The sequence below is a fragment of the Hippocampus guttulatus genome, chromosome 6 (assembly GCF_054856545.1).
Source record: "Hippocampus guttulatus isolate MCC_2025c chromosome 6, RoL_Hgut_1.0, whole genome shotgun sequence".
Lineage (NCBI taxonomy): Eukaryota > Metazoa > Chordata > Actinopteri > Syngnathiformes > Syngnathidae > Hippocampus > Hippocampus guttulatus.
In genome coordinates, this window is record NC_141266.1 from 16,486,677 (window position 1) to 16,508,909 (window position 22,233).

Consider the following 22,233-nt stretch of genomic DNA (forward strand, 5'->3'; position numbering starts at 1 on the left):
CGAAAAAGAAAAATCCAGCACACCATGGAAACAGGGACGCTCCCGTTTATTGTTAGCACCTACAGATTTGTTTTCGTATTCGTTTTTGTGTATTTGAATTCAGTTCACTGCCAACAGTATGTAATTCCTTTTCAAACCCCCTCAGATTGCGATGTGAAAGAGTTCTTCGACATCTCCAGTTTGTCGTGTGGGAGCTGTGGTGAAAATCAACAACGCAGCGCAGCAGGTTTGTCTATCTCACTTCAAAATAGAAACTTTAATATAAACGCTTCATTTGTTTATGATTCAGCAAATGCTATTATATGGAGTTTATGTGAGGTTTGCTGGCAGTAAAAGGCCCAGAAAGACTATTCATTTTCTCCGGACAACACCTGAACCTAATACGGACGAACAATAAACAATCAAAATTGAAGCAGCATTTTATTTTCCATATATATGTCTGATGTAAAATGACTAAAGTACCTATAATCATTTTCAAAATGATTTCTATGTGTAACAAAAAAAAAAACAGCTTTGCATTCCAAAGAAACATAACGTAAGAACATAACGTGCGATGTTCACTATTATATATTGATGTAGTGGTTTATTTGTTTTATTTTTAATGTTATTTACAACCCTTAAGGTTGTTTTAATCAGCTAAAGGTGTAGCATGGTTGATTCGTGGTTAGCACGTCTGCCTCAGTTCTGATCGTATAGTTCGAATCGTAGCTCAGGCAACTAATGAGGACATACGCTTTAGAAAATTGATTGATGAAAATAATACTAGTCCCACCCCCCAAAAAAATGTCATCTCATCACCTGAGTTATTAGCTAAATTAATCGTTTATTTTCCAGGGCTAAGTTGCATTTGCCAAAGTGGATTCCATACAGTCACGACTGACCTGACTTCCATTGCTTGTGAGGCCTGTCCAGAAGACAAGCCTGTAAGTGTTGTTCATTCTATTCTCTTCCTTTTTACATGTATCTCACATAAACATGTGTGCCATTTGTCCAAATACTTAATGAGTTATCTAGTTTGATTCCAGGCAGTAACTCAAGATGGTTTTGGGTGCATTCGTTGCCCAGGCAGTACAACTGATGAGGGTCAGTGCCAGTGCCCTGCCGGACATATCCTCCGTGAGTGAAATATTTGGTCAGGTGAAAAGTAATGCACTTGTTTTGACCTTTCTGCTTGTGGTTGTTTTTTTCCAGTGGAGAGGGATGTCCATGGAAACCTTTTGGATGAGGCCACATGTGAGATGTGTAATGGAAATGGATCCGCTTTATCAGTCCCAAATAGCAGCGGTGACAGGTATAGGCACCGTACATGCACACAACTCAGGATCTAATCCATAATATTTGTAATGACGTGAAGGTCATGGCTAGTGAGTCACTGTGATTACAGTACGACTTACAATTTTATGAGTGAAACAGAGTGGTGCATTTCCCATTAAATGAACTGCTTGACATTAAAAACATGCAACGTTGTATTTTCTGACCAGATGTTTGAAGTAGATATGTAATCTCCAGCAGTTATTTTCCTTTACTGATGAGATCCTGTTCCGATGGCTTGTCTGGTTTTGAGAATTTGTTACGGCTTGATGTAATATCTTTCATGTTTGACTTGCATTTGGTGCATAACTTTGGAACACTTGGACTGCAGCTGCGACTTTATTTACCTCACAACCGCTCCAAGAAGTTTGGATTGTCTTCCTTCATCAAGTTAGATAATGCAATGTTGCACTAGTTAATTGCATGAGTGAGGAAGGGGGAGCAGTGGAACCAGTCACATTAGATTAAGCAGTGTAATGTACAGTATTTTATTTATTCATCCTTATTTATTTTTACTTTTCATGATGCTACGTCGCTGTCTTGTGATGATCTGACCTCTATTATTGTGTGCGTTGGCTTTCAGGTGCGAGAGATGTCAGGCTTCCTTCATCAAAAGCTCTTGTGTGTGTAACCCTCCCTCTGTGCTGGTGAGCTCACGCCACCGCTTACTCTTAAACAACACACACAGCTTTTTCCGATTGCCTTAAAACATTGTAGCGAGGTGGATAGCAGGGCCAATGAAGTACCTATTGTGTGTTATTTTGGTGAGAATCTGGATAAAAGCGCAGCTACATGAACTGATTTCTACCTCATTAATAGCGTGTCAATGTATAATCCATTAGGTAGTAGTCCTCAAAGCTACAGGAAGGAATACATGAAAATCGAACCCCGTGCCAAAGAACTGTGGGGCAGACATGCCAACCGCTAATCACCATGTTGCCCCTCTAGTGATATTCGAGTCATATGTGGTCATAATAGTGTGATTAAAACTAAACTAATGGTGCCCAAGACATTTGTACTGTACACACAATACACGAGCATCTGGCAATAAACTCATAGATTTTAAAATGTATTTCCAGTATGTATATTTTATATTCATATTATTCACTGTGTCTTTATTTCATTTTGGCTTTCCAGACAGGAGGGTTGTGTATCCCACCAGGAAGCCTTTCCACAAATATCAATCCCAGTGTCAACTTTGCTCAGTTGGTGAGTGCATCTTCTCACACTTTAGGTGTGTTGCTTATCTCTGCCAAGAGTGTGTGTGTGTGTGTGTGTGTTTTAATGGTGGATTGCAATTCTCCCTAGAGTGCTATCATTAAATTTAGGTGTGATGCTACACATTTGTTGATTCCACAAACAAATACTGATGCATGAAAATAAAAAAAGATCTTCATTTATTTTCACTACCGATGACAATTTTTCTCTTCGTGTTTATGCAGTTTGGAATAAATAAACTACGTGTACACGGAAGCTGTAATGTCAAACAAAGAAGCAGTGTGGATCTCAGACAGATGTGGCGTGTTGAAAGTACATCATCAGATATGTGTTTTCAGATCTGATCTTTTGTCAGGGAAATCTGGATGAAACTTGCTGCTTTTCAGCTATCAAGAGCCGAATTTCTGTCCGTTTTTTAGGATCTTGCATCTAAAATTATTATTATTATTATTTTTTTGCTTTTGTTTCTATCCCGCTTGCAGAAGTTCAGCATCGTGTCTGCCTGGTTCCTCAAAAATCTCTACTCATCCGCAGCAGCCTGCCTTGTAATTTTTACATATTCTCTAATTCCATTAAAATCCGACCGGCTCTCTTATCATCTTGACGCTGCACGTGAACAAATCGTCTGTCAACAGAATTTCTCCAACCTGACGGCGTGCCAGGCCCTCGGCAACATGTGCGTGATGAACATGCACTCCTTCAGCGGCGCGAGCGTTGATGCCTGTGGCCTCTTTAACGCCGTCTTCAAATCGCAGGCCGCCTTTAGCTCCACTCAAGACATCTCCTACTGGTAATCTATCGCGTAATTATTAGGACACAGCATTGGGTACATTTAAACACCACTCTTGACCGTGTCAAGCATTTCTTTTTCCAGGAGACATAATCTACCATGGCTTTATTATGGCGATGAACCAGGATTGGCAAGTCGAGTCCTTCAGACGGATCCAGTCCCAGTAAACTTTATTTTCAGAGGAAGAAACAAGGTAGAACTGAAATCACAACGATATGGGAAATATTTCTGTTCATTGGCACATTCTGTTTGTCTGACAGAATACGGAGATTAAGCTGCTTGCTGCCGTTTATAGTGTCAGAGGCGAGTTTCTTCGATGGGAAAACGTTGGAGGAGCCAATCTCCAGGTAAAACATGGGCTGAAATAGATCTTGACTTCCCGCATACAGTATTTAAGATTTTGATGGGATTCGTTGAAAGAAAAGTATAGAAGAGCGTAGTCTCGATTTAAAATTAGATTAGTCCAATAGAGGGATTCTCCCAATTGTGGTGCACGGCCTTGCAGGCGAAAAAAACACTGCCCATTTTCAATTTTTAAGTAAAATAAATTTGCATTTAATCTTTAAGAGCTTTTTGGTTTTTAAACATTTCCTTCGGTTCATTTAAAAAAAAACGTATTTCATTTGATTTCATTTTAATGGCATCATTCATCTTTTTTTTTCTACAGTGTAAATGTTCAAACTGGTTGAATTATTCCCTTTCTGTTTTTAGATTTGTCCAGAAACATCCATTAAACGGACATCAGCATTCAGTTTTGGCACCGCTTACCAAGAAAGTGTAAGTTTGCGATTGTTCACTTAACAGCAGTTGTTTTCAATGCACTAGTACATATGTGTGAGTGTGTGTGTGTGTAGTGTGATCTTTCAGTCGCAGACCTGCTGCGTGCGTATCCTGAGCCGCTGTTTTATGATGTGTTTCTGGACCTCGGCGGAGAAGAGAGCAGAAAACTTCTCCCCTTGCCCACGTTGGTCCTTAACCAGCAATATAATGGAAAATTCATTAACCAAGGTGGGATTTGTTTTTGTGCGCATGCGTATGATTGTATGGTATGCCTCATGCTTTGCTCTCCGTGTACAGAAAGCATGACCAACTGGTACCTGTCGCGGCGTATGTTTCTTGTGGACACGCTGAGCGGCAGGGAGAAAATTCCAAGCCTCCTTCCTAAAGTCATCCGCGTTGCCAACTCTGTGAAAATAAGGTGGAGATGACGTCACATTGAAGAGACACAGAAAATCAATGTTGCAATTTTGTACGCGCTTGGTGGATAGTGACATGCATGTGCAAATGTGTGCAGGTTCCGATTGGTTCCAGGCACACAACAGGGTCAGGTGTTCCCCCCACTGATGATCGTGGAGTACAAAGATGTATTGGTCACCGATGTCAACACACAAACCGTGTCTGTGAGTTGCACACACACACACACACTTGCCTTTTGCTTTCCCTTACACTCTTGCGTGATTTGGAGGGACTTGTCATGTCACTCAGTGGGAACTCATTCTACGCTGCCCTGTGGTTGGTTGATCAAGACACTCAATCTTCATTCAAATTCCAAATATTAGTCTATTTGTCGATTGGCTGGTAACATGTTTATGGTGTACCCCGCTTCCTGGATGAAGACAGCTGGGATAGGCTCCGGCACTCCCCCGCGACCCTTGTGAGGATAAAGCGGACAAATGATTGGCAGAACATGTTCATAAAATAATTTTTCACGCAAACATTGGTCAATCTATACAGTGGATTAAAAAAAAACAGTGTACAACCCCTTTTCAAAGATAGGTTTTTGTTATATAAAAGGAGCCCAAGGTAAATCATTTTAAAAAAGAATTCCAACCATTAATGTGACCTATTAAAAAAAAAAATCAAGAGGGGATTCAAAAATATAAACAACTGGAGATTCTCAGGTTGTACAAGTGTGCACACCCTCTTCAAACTGGTTGTGGGATGTGGCTGTGTTCAGCATTAACCAATCATATTACAACGCGCATTCGGTGGGAGGCATCACACACCTTCCGCCATTAAATCGTGTCTGATTAAACCCAAATAAAGTTCTGATTTAGTCGGCTTTTTCCTGCCTTTTTTTTTTTTTTTGCTTTCTATTAAAAGTCTGACGCTTTTGCACTAACACTCACTGGTATTTGGAACTGTTCATTTCCCTCCACTCGGTCCACTCAGTCATAATGGTGCGCAACTCACACTTGCGCAACCACATTATCTTAGTTGTTTGTTTTTGCTTCCCTTTTTGAAAAGTGTCCCGGTCTCATCATTTACGTCATAAAAATGTACGTAAGACAGAAAAATGGTGTTATCTGCTGAATCTGGTGAGGTACTGCAACCTCTGTGAAGCAGACCGGCAATTTACAAGCTTTTCCCCTGAATAGCGCTCTCTCCTCCTTCAGATGAGCTTTGCCGCAGAGTATGAGATGGATCAGAATGAGGCTCGCCTGAAGACGGATGTGAGTATGAAACCAAAAAGGCATTGTTAACCATTGCCCGCACGGCCTTGAGACATTTGCGTGTGTTTGACACAGACTGCTCTGGGTGTGTTGGCTGGTCTGGCTGTGCTCTTGTCAGTGCTCAAAACAGTCAGCTGGAAGAGGAGGATCGCCTCACCTGTCGTCGATTTGAGGGTAAAGCTTCTATAAAGCATAAATGAGGATTTTTTTTTTCCAGTCCGGGTGTCAATCTTGGCCCTCCGCTTCCTCTTGATTTCAGACCATGCTGATGTTTTTCTTGTTTTACGCCGGAGATCTGGCCAATGTTTTCCTTGCCGTCACTGTGGGAACTGGACTTTACTGGCTCATCCTTTACAAGGTGTGCTTCATTCCCTGCAACCTTCTCTTGTAGCGCCAGACATCTAACTTTGATTGCAATCTTTATTGATGGTTTTAGGCCCAACAGCATGCCTCGGTGTTATTGCCGCTCCCTCATCAAGAGGAGCAGTTTGTGACGTACATCTGTTGTACGTTTGCTCTCAAGGTGAGTCGGTCAAAATATGAGAACAAGAGCAATACTCGTTTTGAACGCTAGAGGGTGTCGTTGTACTACATATCCTGTATTTTTACGTTGCGTCCAGACAGTGCAGTTCCTCCACAAGCTGATTGTGCAGTTATCTGTAGACGTCTTCCTCATTGACTGGGAAAGGCCACGCAGCAAAGCAAGCAGGAATGTGGCAGGTGTTAAAATAGGAGTCATTGTAAGCTTTCCATTTGCGCCTAATGTCTTTGCTTCCATGTGTGTTCAAACTATGTGCCGCTGTTTCAGCCAACGGTCAGCAGAAACGTGACGCCTCTCCTGTCAGCATCTGGAGGACCTACTTTGTAGCCAATGAGTGGAACGAGATCCAGACCATCCGCAAGATTCGGCCAAACCTCCAGATCATGGCTGTGCTCTTCTTCCTTGAAGTGCTTCTCACTCTACGCATGGCTTGATTTTTTGTTTTTTGTTTTTTTAACTGACATCCCTCAGTCAATATCACTCTCGATGATTTGTGTAGGTGTTGGGTTTCTCAAATTTAGCCCTGAGGGACCCCTGGCCAACTCTGCAGCGCCCCTCACAAGTGTACACACCTTCATACAGCCTTATCATGCGCTATGGTCTGTCGGCAACACTCTGGCTCTGCATTGGACTTCTGCAGGTTTTCACTTTTATTCCTCACTTCATATTGACCCTTAATGCGGTGCTAATCTCTTAATGGATGTTAACATTGATCCACACAGGTCATTTTCTTCACCGTATTTTATGAGCATTTTGTGGAAGACAAAATCCGCCAGTTTGTGGATCTCTGCTCAATCAGTAATGTGAGTGACTTTGTGTCAAATTGTATTTTACTGAGCTAATGAGGAATCTGCGTGAATTCTCCGCGTCGCATTTCCAAAAACCTTCATGTTAGGTTAATTAAAGACAAAATCAGGGGTAGGCAAGTAGAGCAAGCTCTGTGTTTTTTTATATGCCCCCCAGCCCCTGACCATTTACAGGAGTGGGACAATGTGTCCAAGGATAATTCAAGTTTTTCTCTGTTTGTTAAGTTTCACTTGAGTGTGTTTTTTTCTTTGCAGATTTCCGTGCTTGTCTTACCTCAGCGCTGTTTTGGCTATTACATCCATGGGCGCTCTGTCCACGGCCACGCTGATACAAACATGGAGGAAATGAACAGCAATCTGAGGAGAGAAGCTGTATGTCCACTTACAGACCCGATTATCACTTTTACACACATTGGTCAATTTGTATCTGTCTCACATGTCATCTTTCCCATGTGAAGGAGTCACTGTGTGGCCAACGAGGTCTTCTTCCCAACACAGACATGCAGACTTTCCAGGTGGCCCTTTCCACACGGCTGCGCTCGCATTACGACAGGATACGGGACTCCTTCACCAGGGTTTGTCTCCCCACTCAGAATGTTGTCAAGGAAAATGTTTGGATTTTAATATTTCTTCTTCTTTTTTTAATTGATTGAATTTCAGCGACACGGACCATCAAGGCTCATGGACACGGCCTCATTCAACCAGTCTGACCAAAACATCCGAGCCTACCAAACCATGAACCACTTTCTTGGATCAGTCATAGATCATGTTAGTTACCCCCATGAGGCTTTACATGCAGTTATTTGTTCCATTCTCTTTCTATTTTATTATATTGAATTTTCCATTCCATTTTTAAAATGTTGTCTTCTGTAGTCACACTGTCATCCATTCCTCAGGCCCACCCTGACATGGACTACATTGTAAGAGACAAACTGGCGTTGGAGAGGGTCATGGGCATGGAGTTCCTTGAGCCGAATGATAAGAGCATCTTTTATAATGGTATCAACTTGCTGTTTGAACGTGATGTACATTTGCGTTTGGTGCTGCATGCATGCAAAAAGATAATGACTGTTTGTCACCGCAGATGAAGGACACTCCTTCTGTGATACACTCTATTATGGAAATGAGGGCACACTGCTGATATTTGACACTCTGTTCTTCTGCGTTGTCGACCTCGCTTCTCAGAACTTTGTACTTGCTGCTGTCCTTACATACTTACAGCAAATGGTCAGTATTTTGTAGATATACAGAAAAGTAAAGTGTATAGTTGGTGCATCACCATTACTTGATTGTAATAAAACGTCTGTTTATTCCAAACAGATCTTTGAAAGGATTCGCAATTCTTTCGGAAGGAGAAACCTCGTCAACAAAACACTGGTGGATGACAGATTTTTGATATGATCACTTCTGATAGCCGTCTTGTTAAACTGTAATTTATGCTTGGTTTTTATGTTACAGTATTTGCAATTCACTTTTGAAGACATTTTTACATACCTATTCCTCGTTGTGTTATATATTTTCCTTGTCAATTTATTTTTATAGATTAAAGCGTTTTTACAGTAATTTTAATTCACTGTGCTTCTGTTATTTCATTTTATGTTACTCTGGGCGAGAGGTGGGTGTACTAGTCGCGAGCCAGTCGCAGGACATGTAGAGACCGAAAAAAAACCCCTTTCACACTCAGTCACACTACTACTGAACAATTCAGTCTTTGGAGAAGCAAGATATGGCCCATCCATGGTTTTATTCAAGAGAATTGGTTGATGTTGCTACAAAAAGTATTGTTGAATGCATTGTCTCTTCTGCCAGCCTGAAAACCACCACCCTGCTATGGCATTAAACATTCTCCATCTAATCTGGAAAAAAAACAGATTAGGTGTATTTGTACCAATATTAGTTACATGTTCTTAATTGTCGTTTAACAACATTAGCAAACTTGCGGTGGGAAGCCTGTGCCAACCTTTGCTAGTTTTTTTTTAATCGCTGCCACATCCCAAAAAGTCATTATCACGTAATAGCATGACAGCGTTTCACATTTACCTTTGATACGTTTAATATAATAATGTAATAATTTTCACATTTTAACGATATAAGTTATGTCAGAGACTTTCGCGTCCTTCACTGCAAGGCGTTTAATGGCGGTTGACATTGTGCCTCTGCAGTCTTTATTAAATGTTCGAGCTACACATCTCTAATTATCAAACCTTATTACGGAACGAGCTGCATAAAGGTTTGACAATTTACCATTTAAAAAAATAGGCGTAACTCTAGCCGAGTTTGTTATTTATTTATTAGTTTGTCTGTTTATAATGCAAGTTCCGTGTTTGTACTTTTGTACTTCCACATCGAATAGTCTGACTACTTTAGCCACTTGGTTGTATGTGTGCTAAGGACAGTACAGTCTTGATCGGTAAAGATTTTATTTTGACGCATCTTATTTTGAAAGTCATTTTCATGTGGGTCGTCACTGATATTGGGTTGAGCGCTCAGCCAATGAGCTTCCACTTTGCGGTGGGGCGCTGGTAGACTAGCGCGACTCCTGGCTGGCAGTGCTTGGGCTCGAGCCATGAGCTTTAAGAACGTCTTTACATTCAAGAGTGCAGGTGGGTGGCGTTGCTTTATGTAGAGAATCAACTGAATCCGACAAATTGAGCTTTTTGAGTGACCTCGACACAGTTTCCCTGTAAATCGTAATTGAAGTGGTGGGTGTAACCCCTGATTCCATTTCGAATTTGGCAGCTCTGCCCTGTTAGCCGACGCATTTGCAAGCCAATTGAGTACTTAACCTTGTCGGATTGCAAACTGTCAGACATTTAAGTCATTGAGCGTTTTTCTTTTCGTGTCGCGAGCCACGATAACGACTGTAGTTTTCTTCGACGCTCCCCCTCGCTGCTAGCTAGGTCATGGAATGTGATGTCAACAAATAAAGCAACTTTGCCACAGTTGCTGGCCCCCAGTGGCTCACTTTTCGTCTTGTGTTTATGGAGGACACACAGCCTGGGTCCTCCGTCGAGGTGTATTATTACTATGAGGAACGCAGCATCCTTTGATTATGTAACATGGAACTAGCATCCGTTCTAGAAGCCAACCCACCAAGTTATGACCGCATCAAAAATTTCTCACCGCCCAAACCTTGAGCTGACGCTATTTTCAGCCGATCTGCTGACCTATACTTGCTTGCAGCTCCAGCCACAAAGTATTTAGTTATTGTGTGTCTGCCAGTCCTTGTCTCGAGTGTCACACGTTTTGTTTTCATGATGAAATCGACTTGACATGCTGTGATAGGCTCGCAGTCGAATGAGGATAAGCATAAAATAAATAGTTGGATCGACTGTGAGGGTTGTTGTTGTGTCGCTTTTTCTAATATTTTGACTTGAGCTACACAAGATCTCATTAGATTATGCAGGTATACTTAATGTCCTGTTTGCAGTAGTCGGTCCTGTGGTTGACATCCCTCTAAGCTAATTGCAGTTAATTATTCAGAGTAATGTTGCTATGTAATGGTCTTTGTTTTCTTGTACTCATCAAGTAGACATCCGTGGGGAAGTTTTCACGTATGATATGTATTTTTCTGCAAGCCATCTGTCCAACTGTACAGGCAATGGTTAAGAGTTAGCCCACGCTTGTTCTCGTAGGCTTACTTGTCAAGTCCACAGCTTAAAACCCAGAAGTCTTCACATTCTTCATCTTGACCGTGTTGAGGCTGGTCCATCGTATACTACATTTTATCCATCTGCACTGTGAAGCAATATCCTATCGCAATATCCTTTCAGTTTTTTACCATTTGTCTAGATGTGAACAGAGACTATATTTCTATACACCTCACAACTGCAATAACTGTATATGTGCGTCTGCAGTGCTCTGTCTGCCATGCCTGTGATGGCACAGCTGTTCAGGGGCTTGCCTAGGGTGAAAGTCTTGTCCTCCCATCTGTTACCATGCCAGCCCCAATTGGTGTCATCCGCCTCGTGGCGCCCTAACCACATGAGTCACACTCCCTCAAGATGTTACCAGACCACCTCCACGCTTCACAGCTACATCCTCACTCCACCTCAAGTAAACTCCATACTCAAAGCCAACGAGTACAGCTTCAAGGTTCGCTGGAAAACGCCTCCGTGCCATCTCCATGTTAGATAGTTGCTCTAATTTGGACGTGCGTGGGTGCTTGTAGGTGCCCGAGTTTGATGGCAAGAACCTGTCATCCGTGATGGGCTTTGACAGCAATCAGCTGCCAGCAAACGCTCCAATAGAAGACCGCCGCAGTGCTGCAACATGTCTGCAAACGAGAGGAATGCTGCTGGGTGTGTTTGATGGCCACGCTGGATGTGCTTGTGCGCAGGTAGAATGCAACTACTGATTAAGACATTCCAGCACAGTTTCTACAGTGCATGCATAAAGTACTCACAGCAATTCACTTTATCCACATTTTATGTTGTAGCTTACTCCAAAAAACGAACACAGCGAACTTCCTTTTATTCCGCGGGATATTTTCCAGTCTAATGTTGTTATAGCTAATGAAAACTAATGAAATAACCAAAACTAAAATTGAATAATCATAAGTAAAATTAAATATAAATGCAAGTGCTGAAAAAAAAAAGTAATGGAACGTCATCAAACTAACTTTATCTCTAGCGAAAATGTCCTTTGTTTTCCCTTAGTTTCATCTTTGTTATTTCAGCTCATACATACACTTTTGTGTTTATTTTAAATGTGTTTTTGACTGTGTCACAGTTCGGCTGTACAGAAGAAAGAACGCCAAGCTGTCATTATGGAATTGTAGTTTACTTAACTGACTTGCACTTGACAAATACTCCATCTATTAAAAAGCTAAAACTAATACTGACACTAATAAAACCTAAACTAAAACGGAGCATAAAATAAAAAAAAAATACTTTATATAAATCTCTTAAAACAAATTAAAATTACATGAATTAAAAAAAAAAGCCAAAACAAAATCAAAACTAACTATAACAAAAAATCCCAAACTACTATAACCCTGTTCCAGACCGACTCTTAATAGTTGAGAAACAGCAATACAGAGAGCAAGCACATTGTAAATGTATCAAAGGCGTAGGAAGAAAACCAAACTGTACGTATTGTGTGTTCGCAATGTGCCTATAAGGCCCTGATGGGGTGGCGCGTGATTGTGGCAAGTTTGCTTGTGTGTATCTGGCCGTCAGCTGTGCACTGTCAACTCTTGCTCTAACTTCCCACGCGTTAAGGGCATTACAGTGGGTAGACAGTAAAAAATCCTATGAAATGATTGCCTCCAAAATCTTCTAACTAGCAAGGTAGCAAAAAAAAAAATTTTTTTTTTTTTACCACATTCATTGTCATTTTCCCTAAATTCTCTCGCACAATACAGCATAATGGCTTATTTGTAGGAAAAACGGAATTAAATCCATTTTGGAATAAGGCTGTAACTATGTGGAAGAATAAGAACACTGTAAATAGTTTCCAGATGGACTGTAAAAAATGGAGCACTGTTAATGGTTTCCAGATACACTTGAACTCCAGTCGCCAGTGCTTGTGTAGTATTATGTCAGGTTGCAACTTTGACAAGATGGTCCTCCTCACCAGGCGCTCAGCGAAAGGCTCTTTTACTACATCGCCGTGTCCCTGCTGCCGCACGACACGCTTTGCGAACTGGAGGCCGCGGTGGAGGCGGGCCGGGCACTCAGTCCCATCCTGCAGTGGCAAAAGCACCCCAACGACTACTTCAGCAGGGAGGCTCAGACGCTCTACTTCAACAGCCTTCGCACCTACTGGCAGGAGCTCATCGATCTCACCAAGTAAGATGTGCGGAAAGAAAAAAATGCGATAGATCACACTTGCCAGACAAAAGATTTCGGAAACGAATTATGAGCTATGTAAAATGTTACAGTGGACTCTTGCAAATCTTGGGGGCAAGGGATACAATTTTTACTTGATTGTTTGGAACATTCTCAAAATGTGGTACAAGTACCACTAGTGGTATTTGAGCTCACGAGTAGAACATGAAAGAGTCACTGCCCGAGTAAAGTTCAGTTGTATTTAACTTTTGAGTACAATTCTCCTCGATTTGGGTGCGGTGTTAAAGTTCAAACTGTGACTTGCAATAATATTATTTTATGAACATGTAGACTCACTGCGCTACTGTATTTTAATCGAAAAAGTAGTTGTGATGGTGGCACTTGGGGCGCGCAGTATTTTATTTCATTTTCCAGTGGTACTTGGTGTAAAAGGTTTGAAAATGACTGACAAAGTATTTCATGAGATAAATGAATTCAAAGTATACATTTGAACAAACTATAGATATATATATTTTTAAATGACTATATCAATGGCAAAAAGATTAGAAGACTTGGCATTTTGAAGTTTACGAACGCAAGCAATGACATAAGAAAAAATATTTGTGGTCACGCAGCATGTAAAGCAACTCAACAACCAAGACCCTGTGGTCATCTCCCCCGAAAAAGCCGTACAGTTGATCTTTGCGATGTGATTTGTGATGGAGCTCTTCTGTTCTCTGTTTTCAGCCCAGGTGACGTCCCCGACACTAGGGAAGCTCTCATGAACGCCTTCAAGAGACTGGACAATGACATTTCTTTGGAGGCTCAGGTGCAGCACACGTGGTCCTATACTGTGTATACTTTTTTTTTTTTTCCCAAACAACATCCCATTTTAAATGTCATATCATGGTACATTAACCCGATCTTGCACCTTGAAATCTGATAACATGAGAAGCTGTCCATGTAGTAACCGCTGTCCCTGAAAGGGTTAAATGCCTGTTCGATCTTCCAGGTTGGAGACCCAAATGCTTTCCTGCACTACTGGGTTCTGAGAGTGGCCTTCTCTGGAGCGACTGCATGCGTGGCTCACGTCGATGGAGCTGACCTGTACGAATAACAAGGCTCGACAAAACACATATCAAAACATTTGGTCTGTTGGGCGCACACACACCTTTTATTTTCTCTCAGACGTAATCGACATACTACGTATGAAAATATAAACACCGCAGGACATAAAAGTAGACACAGAAGCCCAAAAAAATGTTAGCGCTACAACGGGCAGACATGTTGACTTCTGTGACCTTATTGGTATTCGCTCTTGATCAACACTTGATACTGTAGGTGATAAAGTGTCTTGACTTGGCACTTTCTGGAGACTTGAAGGTTAAGAGTACAGTAATCCCTCATTTATCGCCGTTAATGGGGACCAAAACCACCCTCGATAAACGAAAATCCGCGAAGTAGCGACCAATTAACATACATTAAAAAAAAATTGCCCCACGTGGGCCTTGACACACACACACACACACACACCCCACCTGCGCCATATCGCTGGCGTGCAGAAGCCGTGTTTATGATTAGTCAATTAAGGTTGTTTAGACAATTAAGGATGGAGAGACCTGCTTTTGTTCTTATAAGTCTCTCTCTCTCTTTTACTCTCTCTCTCTTTCTCTCAGCAACACACATACACTCACCTGCACGCACACACGTGCCCCACGTGGACCTTCCGGTTGTGCAGAGTGCACACACATAGCACGCATAGTAAACAACACTTAGACACTGATTTTTGCGGACTTAAAAAAAAAAATTATGAATGTTTGAAAAAATCCGTGATGCACCGAAGCCACAATAAACGAACCGCGAAATAGCGAGGGATCACTGTACTTCATTCTTGTGCATGTGACCTGATCCTATCTGCATTTGTTGGCAGTACATCAAGGGTGTGCAAACTTTTTCCTTCGAGGGCCGCATACAGAAAAAAAAAAATTAAACACAGTAGCTGAAAATGTCAGTTTCTTAGCATATCTAGAAAAATCAAGTTCACCTCCCCCGCCCCGACACACACACACACACTTTTTAGCATTAAGGACCAAATCAAGTTATTTGAGGTATATGCTGCGGGCTGCTAAAAAATGCATGGCGAGACGCAAATGGCCCTGTGCCGTAGTTTGGACACCAGCATTACAATATATTTTTGACATCATGAAGGTAGGTGCTTTAGCGGCACCCCCCCCCCCCCCCCCCCCAAAATGCAGGAGATTTGATTTGATAATGTGAACAGTTAAATCATCGATCTATCTATCTGGTGCATCTAATCAATCTATTGCGCTAATCCATCTATATTTCTATATAAATCTAAAGGGATGTTGCAATGAAGAATAACAACGCTCTCTTGTCCTAAAGGTATATAGCCAATGCAGGAGATGCTCGGGCAGTGCTCGGGGTGCAGGAGGAGGACGGTTCCTTTACCGCTCACACACTCTCTAATGACCACTGTGCCCAGAACGAGGATGAGGTGGCTCGGATTCGTGAAGAACACCCGCCTTCAGAGAGGAAGACTGTTATACGACAGGTACAAGTTCCTCCATGTACGTGTTGATTGTGTTGAATTCCCGCCTGGCTTATTGTGTTCTCTCCCCCCTTCCTCAGGACCGTTTGTTGGGCCTGCTCATGCCCTTCAGAGCATTCGGCGACGTAAAGTTCAAGTGGGGCATCGAGCTGCAGAAGCGAGTGCTGGAATCTGGGCCCGATCAGTTGCATGAAAACGAGCACACCAAGTTCATCCCGCCCAACTACCACACGCCTCCTTACCTGACGGCCGAGCCCGAGATCACCTACCACCGGCTCAGACCGCAGGATCGCTTCTTGGTGAGAGACAAGTGCCGAGAGCCTTCTGAAACAAAGATTTCCTCCAAGATCGAAGCATCCTAAATATGTGCAGCCAACTTGCTTGGGGGGAAAAAAAACTGTCTTCTTGTCAATACCACTCCAGTCCTGTTGGTGGCGGTATTGCACTTTAGAAGATGGGCACCTGCCTTGTCATAGTGATGGGTAGGCAACCTGCTGGGTTCCTGTCCCACTTGGCCCCAATGCAAACAAACTTACCGGTGAAAAGGGAAAATTTGACGTTATCATACAGTAATAATCAAGAATACATTTGAAGTAAATTCCGAAGAGTGAATTCCAGTCTGCCTCCACAGGTGATCGGTTCAGATGGCCTCTGGGAGACTCTGCACAGACAGGAAGTGGTCCGCATCGTCGGCGAGTATTTGACCGGCGTGCACCAGCAGCAGCCGCTCACGGTGGGGGGCTACAAGGTCACCCTGGGACAGATGCAGGGGCTGCTGGAGGAACGCAAGGCTCGCGTGTCGTCGGACTTCGAGGATCAAAACGCAGCCACCCACCTGATGCGGCACGCCGTGGGCAACAACGAGTTCGGCACGGTGGATCACGAGAGGCTCTCCAAGATGCTGTCGCTGCCCGAGGAGCTGGCCCGCATGTACCGCGACGACATCACCATCATCATCTCCCAGTTCAACCCTCATGTGATCGGAGCGCGGCGGCACGAAGAGTAAGCCTACACTTACACTCTTGTTCATATATTTTAATACCTGACTTTATTATTTATGGGAATTAAAAAAAAATACATTTGTACACGGGAATGATCCACTTTTGTAGTTTCAGAGCCGACTGTATTATTGTGTATCATTTTGCGATACTGACTATCCACACACACATACACATTATATTCTGTGTGCATTGACACCGTGGCAATTTTATTTTGTGCCAGAAGATCCCGAGTTGAAAGTGTCTTTTCCAGGTTGGAAAAGAAATTCCTAAGAGCAGAATTGATAGTATGAAAAAAAAAAGATGTAAAAGTGTAGGGATGCACTAACATCAACATTTCTTGTTCAAACCGATAATGAGGAAGCTGTGGCTGGAAAAAAAAAGATTCACTGAAAGAAATTAAAATACTTTAAAATCCGACAAAGAGATTTCTGTAATGTGTTTTTGTGTAAAATTTCAAGATTTGGGGGATTAGAAAAAATCACCTAAAAGTTTATGAAGAGGGTATGTCAATGAGAGATTTGGGCAACATTGACCGAGTGACCATTTTCGACTGAATTTTCGGTGCCCAAAAGAGTAAACTCATGTTGCACAAGAATTTGGATTGGATACAACTTTATTGTCAAATGTGCTGTATGTGTAAGAATGTTATCATTCAGAAGAAATCTCTCTTTTGGCCTTGTTTTGGTGGCAAATCCAACACATCTGACAACGCTCCACTTCATTTTCTTATTTTGTGTCGTACCATAAGCACCATAGCAACATGCTGCACAGTTACTAAGGCTTTAATTTGTACTCTCTTTGGAACCGAACTCCAGTTCTACATTTTGCTTCATATTTAAATGGCAGTCAACTGCTTGAATATTTATTCCATGTTACATTACGAGTGATTGTCTTGTCTTTGGTGTATGTATAAATGATCTAATCGGGTCCCATTTTGTATATGGCTTAATAAATAGTTAAAAAAAAAAAGCTTCCAGTGTTTTTCCGTCTTACTGAAGCAGCCCCACCTACCCATCCATCCATCCATCCATTTTCCGAACCGCTTAATCCTCACTAGGGTCGTGTCGTGCTGGAGCCTATCCCAGCCGTCTTCGGGCAGGAGGCGGGGGACACCCTGAACCGGTTGCCAGCCAATCGCAGGGCACACAGAGATGAACAACCATGCGCGCTCACACTCACACCAATTTTAGTGTGTTCAATCAGCCTGCCATGCATGTTTTTGGAACGTGGGAGGAAACCGGAGCACCCGGAGAAACTCCGGCCCGTATATGGCCAGCCAGTATTGAGCCACCCTTAAATGCAGTTTCAGATTTATTTTTTCAACACACAGCCTTGTTTTACAATTGCACACCGATGCAGAATTCCATTCATCACATTTTTTAGCCGAAAAAAACGACCATGTATAGTAAGCCGTTTTTGGACGAAATTTTTTTAGCCGAAAAAAACGACCATGTATAGAAAGGCGTTTTTGACCGAAAAAAACAACCATGTATAGTAAGGCGTTTTCAGCCGAAAAAAACGACCATGTATAGTAAGGCATTTTTGGACGACATTTTTAGCCGAAAAAAACGACCATGTATAGTAAGGCGCTTTTGACCGAAAAAAAAACGACCATGTATAGGAAGGCGTTTTTAGCCGGAAAAAACGACATTTTTGGACAAAATTTTTAGCCGAAAAATAACGACCATGTATAGTTTTTGGACGAAATTGTTAGCCGGAAAAAACGACCATGTATAGTAAGGCCTTTTTGGTCGAAAAAAAACGACCATGTTAAGTAAGGCGTTTTTAGCCGAAAAAAAACAACCATCTACAGTAAGGCGGTTTTGGACAAAATTTTAGCCGAAAAAAACGACCATGTATAATAAGGCTTTTTCAGCTGAAAAAAACGACCATGTACAGTAAGGAGTTTTTAGCCGAAAAAAAAAACTACCATATATAGTCAGGTGTATTTAGCCGAAAAAATCGACCATGTATAGTAAGGCGTATTAACCCGAAAATAACGACCATGTATAGGTGTTTTTAGCCGAAAGAAACGACCATGATTAATAAAAAAACACAACTCTACTGCTCCGTGTGGTGCTTTGGCTCAGTGTTAGAGTGATGGAGTGCCACACCAGAGGTTGAGTGTTCGATCCCTGGTTGTTGCAACAATGACTACTCTTCAACCACCATATACAACTTATTTGAGGAAAAACACAAAACAACCCAAAGGTTCATTGTGGTGGGTTAGCTCAGTGGTGGAAAGCTGAAGTCCCAAATCCAGCGGTTGGGTGTTCGATTCCCAGTGTTTGCAACAAGGTCACATCTTTCTTTAACCACCATTTGCAGCTTTATTGAAGACAACACAAAACAAACAAGAAGTTATATGGTGGTGTGGCTCAGGGGTAGAGAAACCATGTCCCAAACTAGCGGTTGGGTGTTCAATCCCCAGAGTTTGCAACCATATCCCTTCTTTCTTTGACCAACATGATAAGTAAGGCTTATTGAAGTCGTTTCTTGTATCGTAAGGCGTTTTTAGCTGAAAAAAACGACCATGTATAGGAAGGCGTTTTTAGCCGAAAAAAACGACCACGTATAGTAAGACCTTTTTACCTGAAAAAAATGACCATGTATAGGAAGGCGTTTTTGGACGAAATTTTTAGCCGAAAAAAACGACCATGTATAATAAAGCGTTTTTAGCCGAAAAAAAATGACCATGTATAGTAATAATAATAATAATAATAGATTTTATTTATAAGCGCCTTTCAAGACACCCAAGGACACTTTACAATAACAAAAAACACAAAACAATACGGGTTGAGCAGCGGCAGCCAAAATGCGCCAGCGTTCACTCAACCCGAAAGTCAGAAAGAAACAAGGGAGGGAGAGGGGGGGAAAAAAAACCACGCTCGTACATGCAACATTTCATGACATTGAAGTTGACGATAATAATATGACTGAATTAAAATATTAAATCCCGTATATGTAAATTAATGTAATGTAAAACTTTAATGCAAATTATTTACTAATGAAAATATGACCAAACTTATATTATTTTTAATTATAAAGGCTACGAATTCATTTTTCAGATAAAACACTACAAGCAAATTTTATATATATATACAGTATATATATATAATGTGAATTCCCTATAAATATTAAAAAGGCACAACAATAGAAGAAAAAATATGTTAAGTGAATTATAAAAACTCACCACACAAGAAGCAGCAGTTTCGCAAATACTAGTGAACAATCCCTCCTAAAAATTGGATTGATGCTGGTTTAGGCCACTTTCAGTTGAAATTTGCGAAAAAAACCGACCATGTATAATATAGTAAGGCGTTTTTGACCGAAAAAAACAACCATGTATAGTAAGGCGTTTTTAGACAAAAAAAAAAAGACCATGTATAGTAAGGCGTTTTTGGACGAAATTTTTAGCCGAAAAAAACGACCATGTATAGTAAGGCGTTTTTAGCCAAAAAAAAAAGACCATGTACAGTATAGTAAGGCGTTTTAGCCGAAAAAAAACGACCATGTATAGTAAGGCGTTTTGAGCCGAAAAGAACGACCATGTATAGTAAGGCGTTTTTAGCCGAAAAAAACGACCATGTCTCGTAAGCCGTTTTTAGTCGAAAAAAACGACCATGTGTATTAAGGCATGGTCGTTTTTTTTCGGCTAAAAGCGCCTTACTATACATGGTCGTTTTTTTCGGCTAAAAACGCCTTACTATACATGGTCGTTCTTTTCGGCTCAAAACGCCTTACTATACTGTACATGGTCATTTTACTATACATGGTCGTTTTTTTGGGCTAAAAACGCCTTACTATACATGGTCGTTTTTTTCGGCTAAAAATTTCGTCCAAAAACGCCTTACTATACATGGTTGTTTTTTTCGGCTAAAAACGCCTTACTATACATGGTCGTTTTTTTCGGCTAAAAATTTCGTCCAAAAACGCCTTACTATACATGGTCGTTTTTTTCAGCTAAAAACGCCTTTCTATACATGGTCTTTTTTTTTCGGCTAAAAACGCCTTACTATACATGGTCGTTTTTTTCGGCTAAAAATTTCGTCCAAAAACGCCTTACTATACATGGTCGTTTTTTTCGGTCAAAAACGCCTTACTATACATGGTCGTTTTTTTCGGCTAAAAACGCCTTACTATACATGGTCGTTTTTTTCGGCTAAAAATTTCGTCCAAAAACGCCTTACTATAATACATGGTCGTTTTTTTCGGTCAAAAACGCCTTACTATACATGGTCGTTTTTTTCGGCTAAAAACGCCTTACTATATGATGGTCACTTTTTTCGGCTAAAAATGCCTTACTGTACATGGTCGTTTTTTTTCGGCTAAAAATTTTGTCCAAAAATGCCTTTATACATGGTCGGTTTTTTCGTCAGTAAAGGCCTTACTATACATGGTTGTTTTTTTCGGTTAAAAACGCCTTACTATACATGGTCATTTTTTTTCGGCTAAAAACGTCTTACTATACATGGTCTTTTTTTCCGGCTAAAAATTTTGTCGAAAAAGCCCTTACTATACATGGTCGTTTTTTTCAGCTAACAATTTCGGCCAAAAACGCCTTACTATACATGGTAGGTTTTTTTTTCCGGCTAAAAACGCATTACTATACATGGTTGTTTTTTTTCGTCTAAAAACGCCTTACTATACATGGTCGTTTTTTTCGGCTAAAAACGCTTTACTATGCATGGTCGTTTTTTTCGGCTAAAAATTTCGTCCAAAAATGCCTTACTATACATGGTCGTTTTTTTCGTCCAAAAACACCTTACTATACATGGTCGTTTTTTTCAGCTAAAAATTTCTTCCAAAAATGCCTTACTCTACATGTTTTTTTTTTCCGTCCAAAAATGCCTCATGACACATTTTTGTTTTTTTTCAGCTAAAAACGCCTTTCGATACAAAAAACGACTTCAATAAGCCTTACTTATCATGTTGGTCAAAGAAAGAAGGGATATGAAAGTGTGAATGTCTATTTGTAAGAGAAAAGATCATCTATTCGAAAAAGCGAGTCATTCTCCTGAAAAACAAATTTCAAAGGTAAAATTTCTATTCCAAACAGTTCTTACTGTAGACTGGCTGTAATTCTTTTGGGGGTGCGCTCATTGTGAAAGAAAAGAATATGTGACCTCATTTCATCCAGGTGAGTCCTCATTTTGCTGTCTGGATGTGGCTGTCACCATAGCAACTGTTTTGTTGATAATTAAAATGAAGTCAGTCGGTCATACTTCCTGGTAGCGTGCTTATAAAAGGAGGTCATGCAAGTGGGGAGGACATCAATTCATTCTTTAAATTGTATAACACTCCCTCACTCATCTAAGCAGCATAAATTCACATCACATAGAAATAAATATGTTCCATTTCTATCCATCTACATCAAATGAAAAAAAAAACACCTAAGAAATAGCAATATGTGATAATTTAATTTTTGGTTGAAACTCGGTTACCTTTTTTATTGGAACACATCACCGCCTTAACTTACAAGTTTAATTTCTTCCAAAAATCGTATCTCAAATCATCTTTCCAAATTTAAATGAATGGAAATGCCATTAATCCATTTCAACGCCACAAAAAAACACCAGCAAGCTTTGTGACGTGTTATAATAAGAAAAATAGCACTCAACCATGTTGTAAAATGTAAATGGTTTGTCCATGATGATTCAACAGGCATTATGCTGTTTATACACACACCTTGGCCAGGGTAATGCAGGCAGACATACTACACATAGATTTGGGAAACAGGACACCGTTGCAACTAAGCTGCAGTTATAGTTGT

General features: G+C 41.0%; 2 protein-coding genes across 5 annotated transcripts; both read left to right on the top strand.

Moving 5' to 3' along the window:
• Positions 1 to 8,688, top strand: LOC147203772 (meckelin-like). 4 transcript variants are annotated; one of them, XM_086114415.1, is made up of 28 exons: positions 1 to 226; positions 835 to 923; positions 1,026 to 1,116; positions 1,192 to 1,291; positions 1,895 to 1,958; positions 2,449 to 2,520; positions 3,012 to 3,074; positions 3,165 to 3,319; positions 3,404 to 3,512; positions 3,580 to 3,666; positions 4,031 to 4,096; positions 4,174 to 4,327; positions 4,397 to 4,517; positions 4,614 to 4,719; positions 5,716 to 5,772; positions 5,848 to 5,946; positions 6,032 to 6,130; positions 6,209 to 6,295; positions 6,393 to 6,492; positions 6,581 to 6,720; positions 6,813 to 6,953; positions 7,036 to 7,116; positions 7,375 to 7,491; positions 7,578 to 7,694; positions 7,780 to 7,887; positions 8,016 to 8,118; positions 8,204 to 8,346; positions 8,440 to 8,688. In XM_086114415.1, the coding sequence occupies exons 1-28, from the start codon at positions 25 to 27 to the stop codon at positions 8,518 to 8,520; spliced, it is 2,952 nt and encodes a 983-aa protein (XP_085970541.1). In that variant the 5' UTR covers positions 1 to 24; the 3' UTR covers positions 8,521 to 8,688. The 4 variants fall into 4 exon arrangements, with proteins under 4 accessions (XP_085970541.1, XP_085970540.1, XP_085970542.1 ...); XM_086114414.1 differs by having other exon boundaries at positions 4,174 to 4,517; XM_086114416.1 differs by lacking the exon at positions 7,036 to 7,116.
• A 938-nt stretch (positions 8,689 to 9,626) lies between these two features.
• On the top strand, positions 9,627 to 17,422 carry pdp1 (pyruvate dehydrogenase phosphatase catalytic subunit 1). Its single transcript, XM_086114097.1, has 9 exons — positions 9,627 to 9,722; positions 10,977 to 11,214; positions 11,291 to 11,458; positions 12,700 to 12,911; positions 13,638 to 13,719; positions 13,903 to 13,997; positions 15,294 to 15,462; positions 15,540 to 15,758; positions 16,091 to 17,422. Exons 2-9 carry the CDS (start codon positions 10,990 to 10,992, stop codon positions 16,463 to 16,465), a joined length of 1,545 nt encoding a protein of 514 aa, XP_085970223.1. The 5' UTR covers positions 9,627 to 9,722; positions 10,977 to 10,989; the 3' UTR covers positions 16,466 to 17,422.
• Positions 17,423 to 22,233: the final 4,811 nt, after the last annotated feature.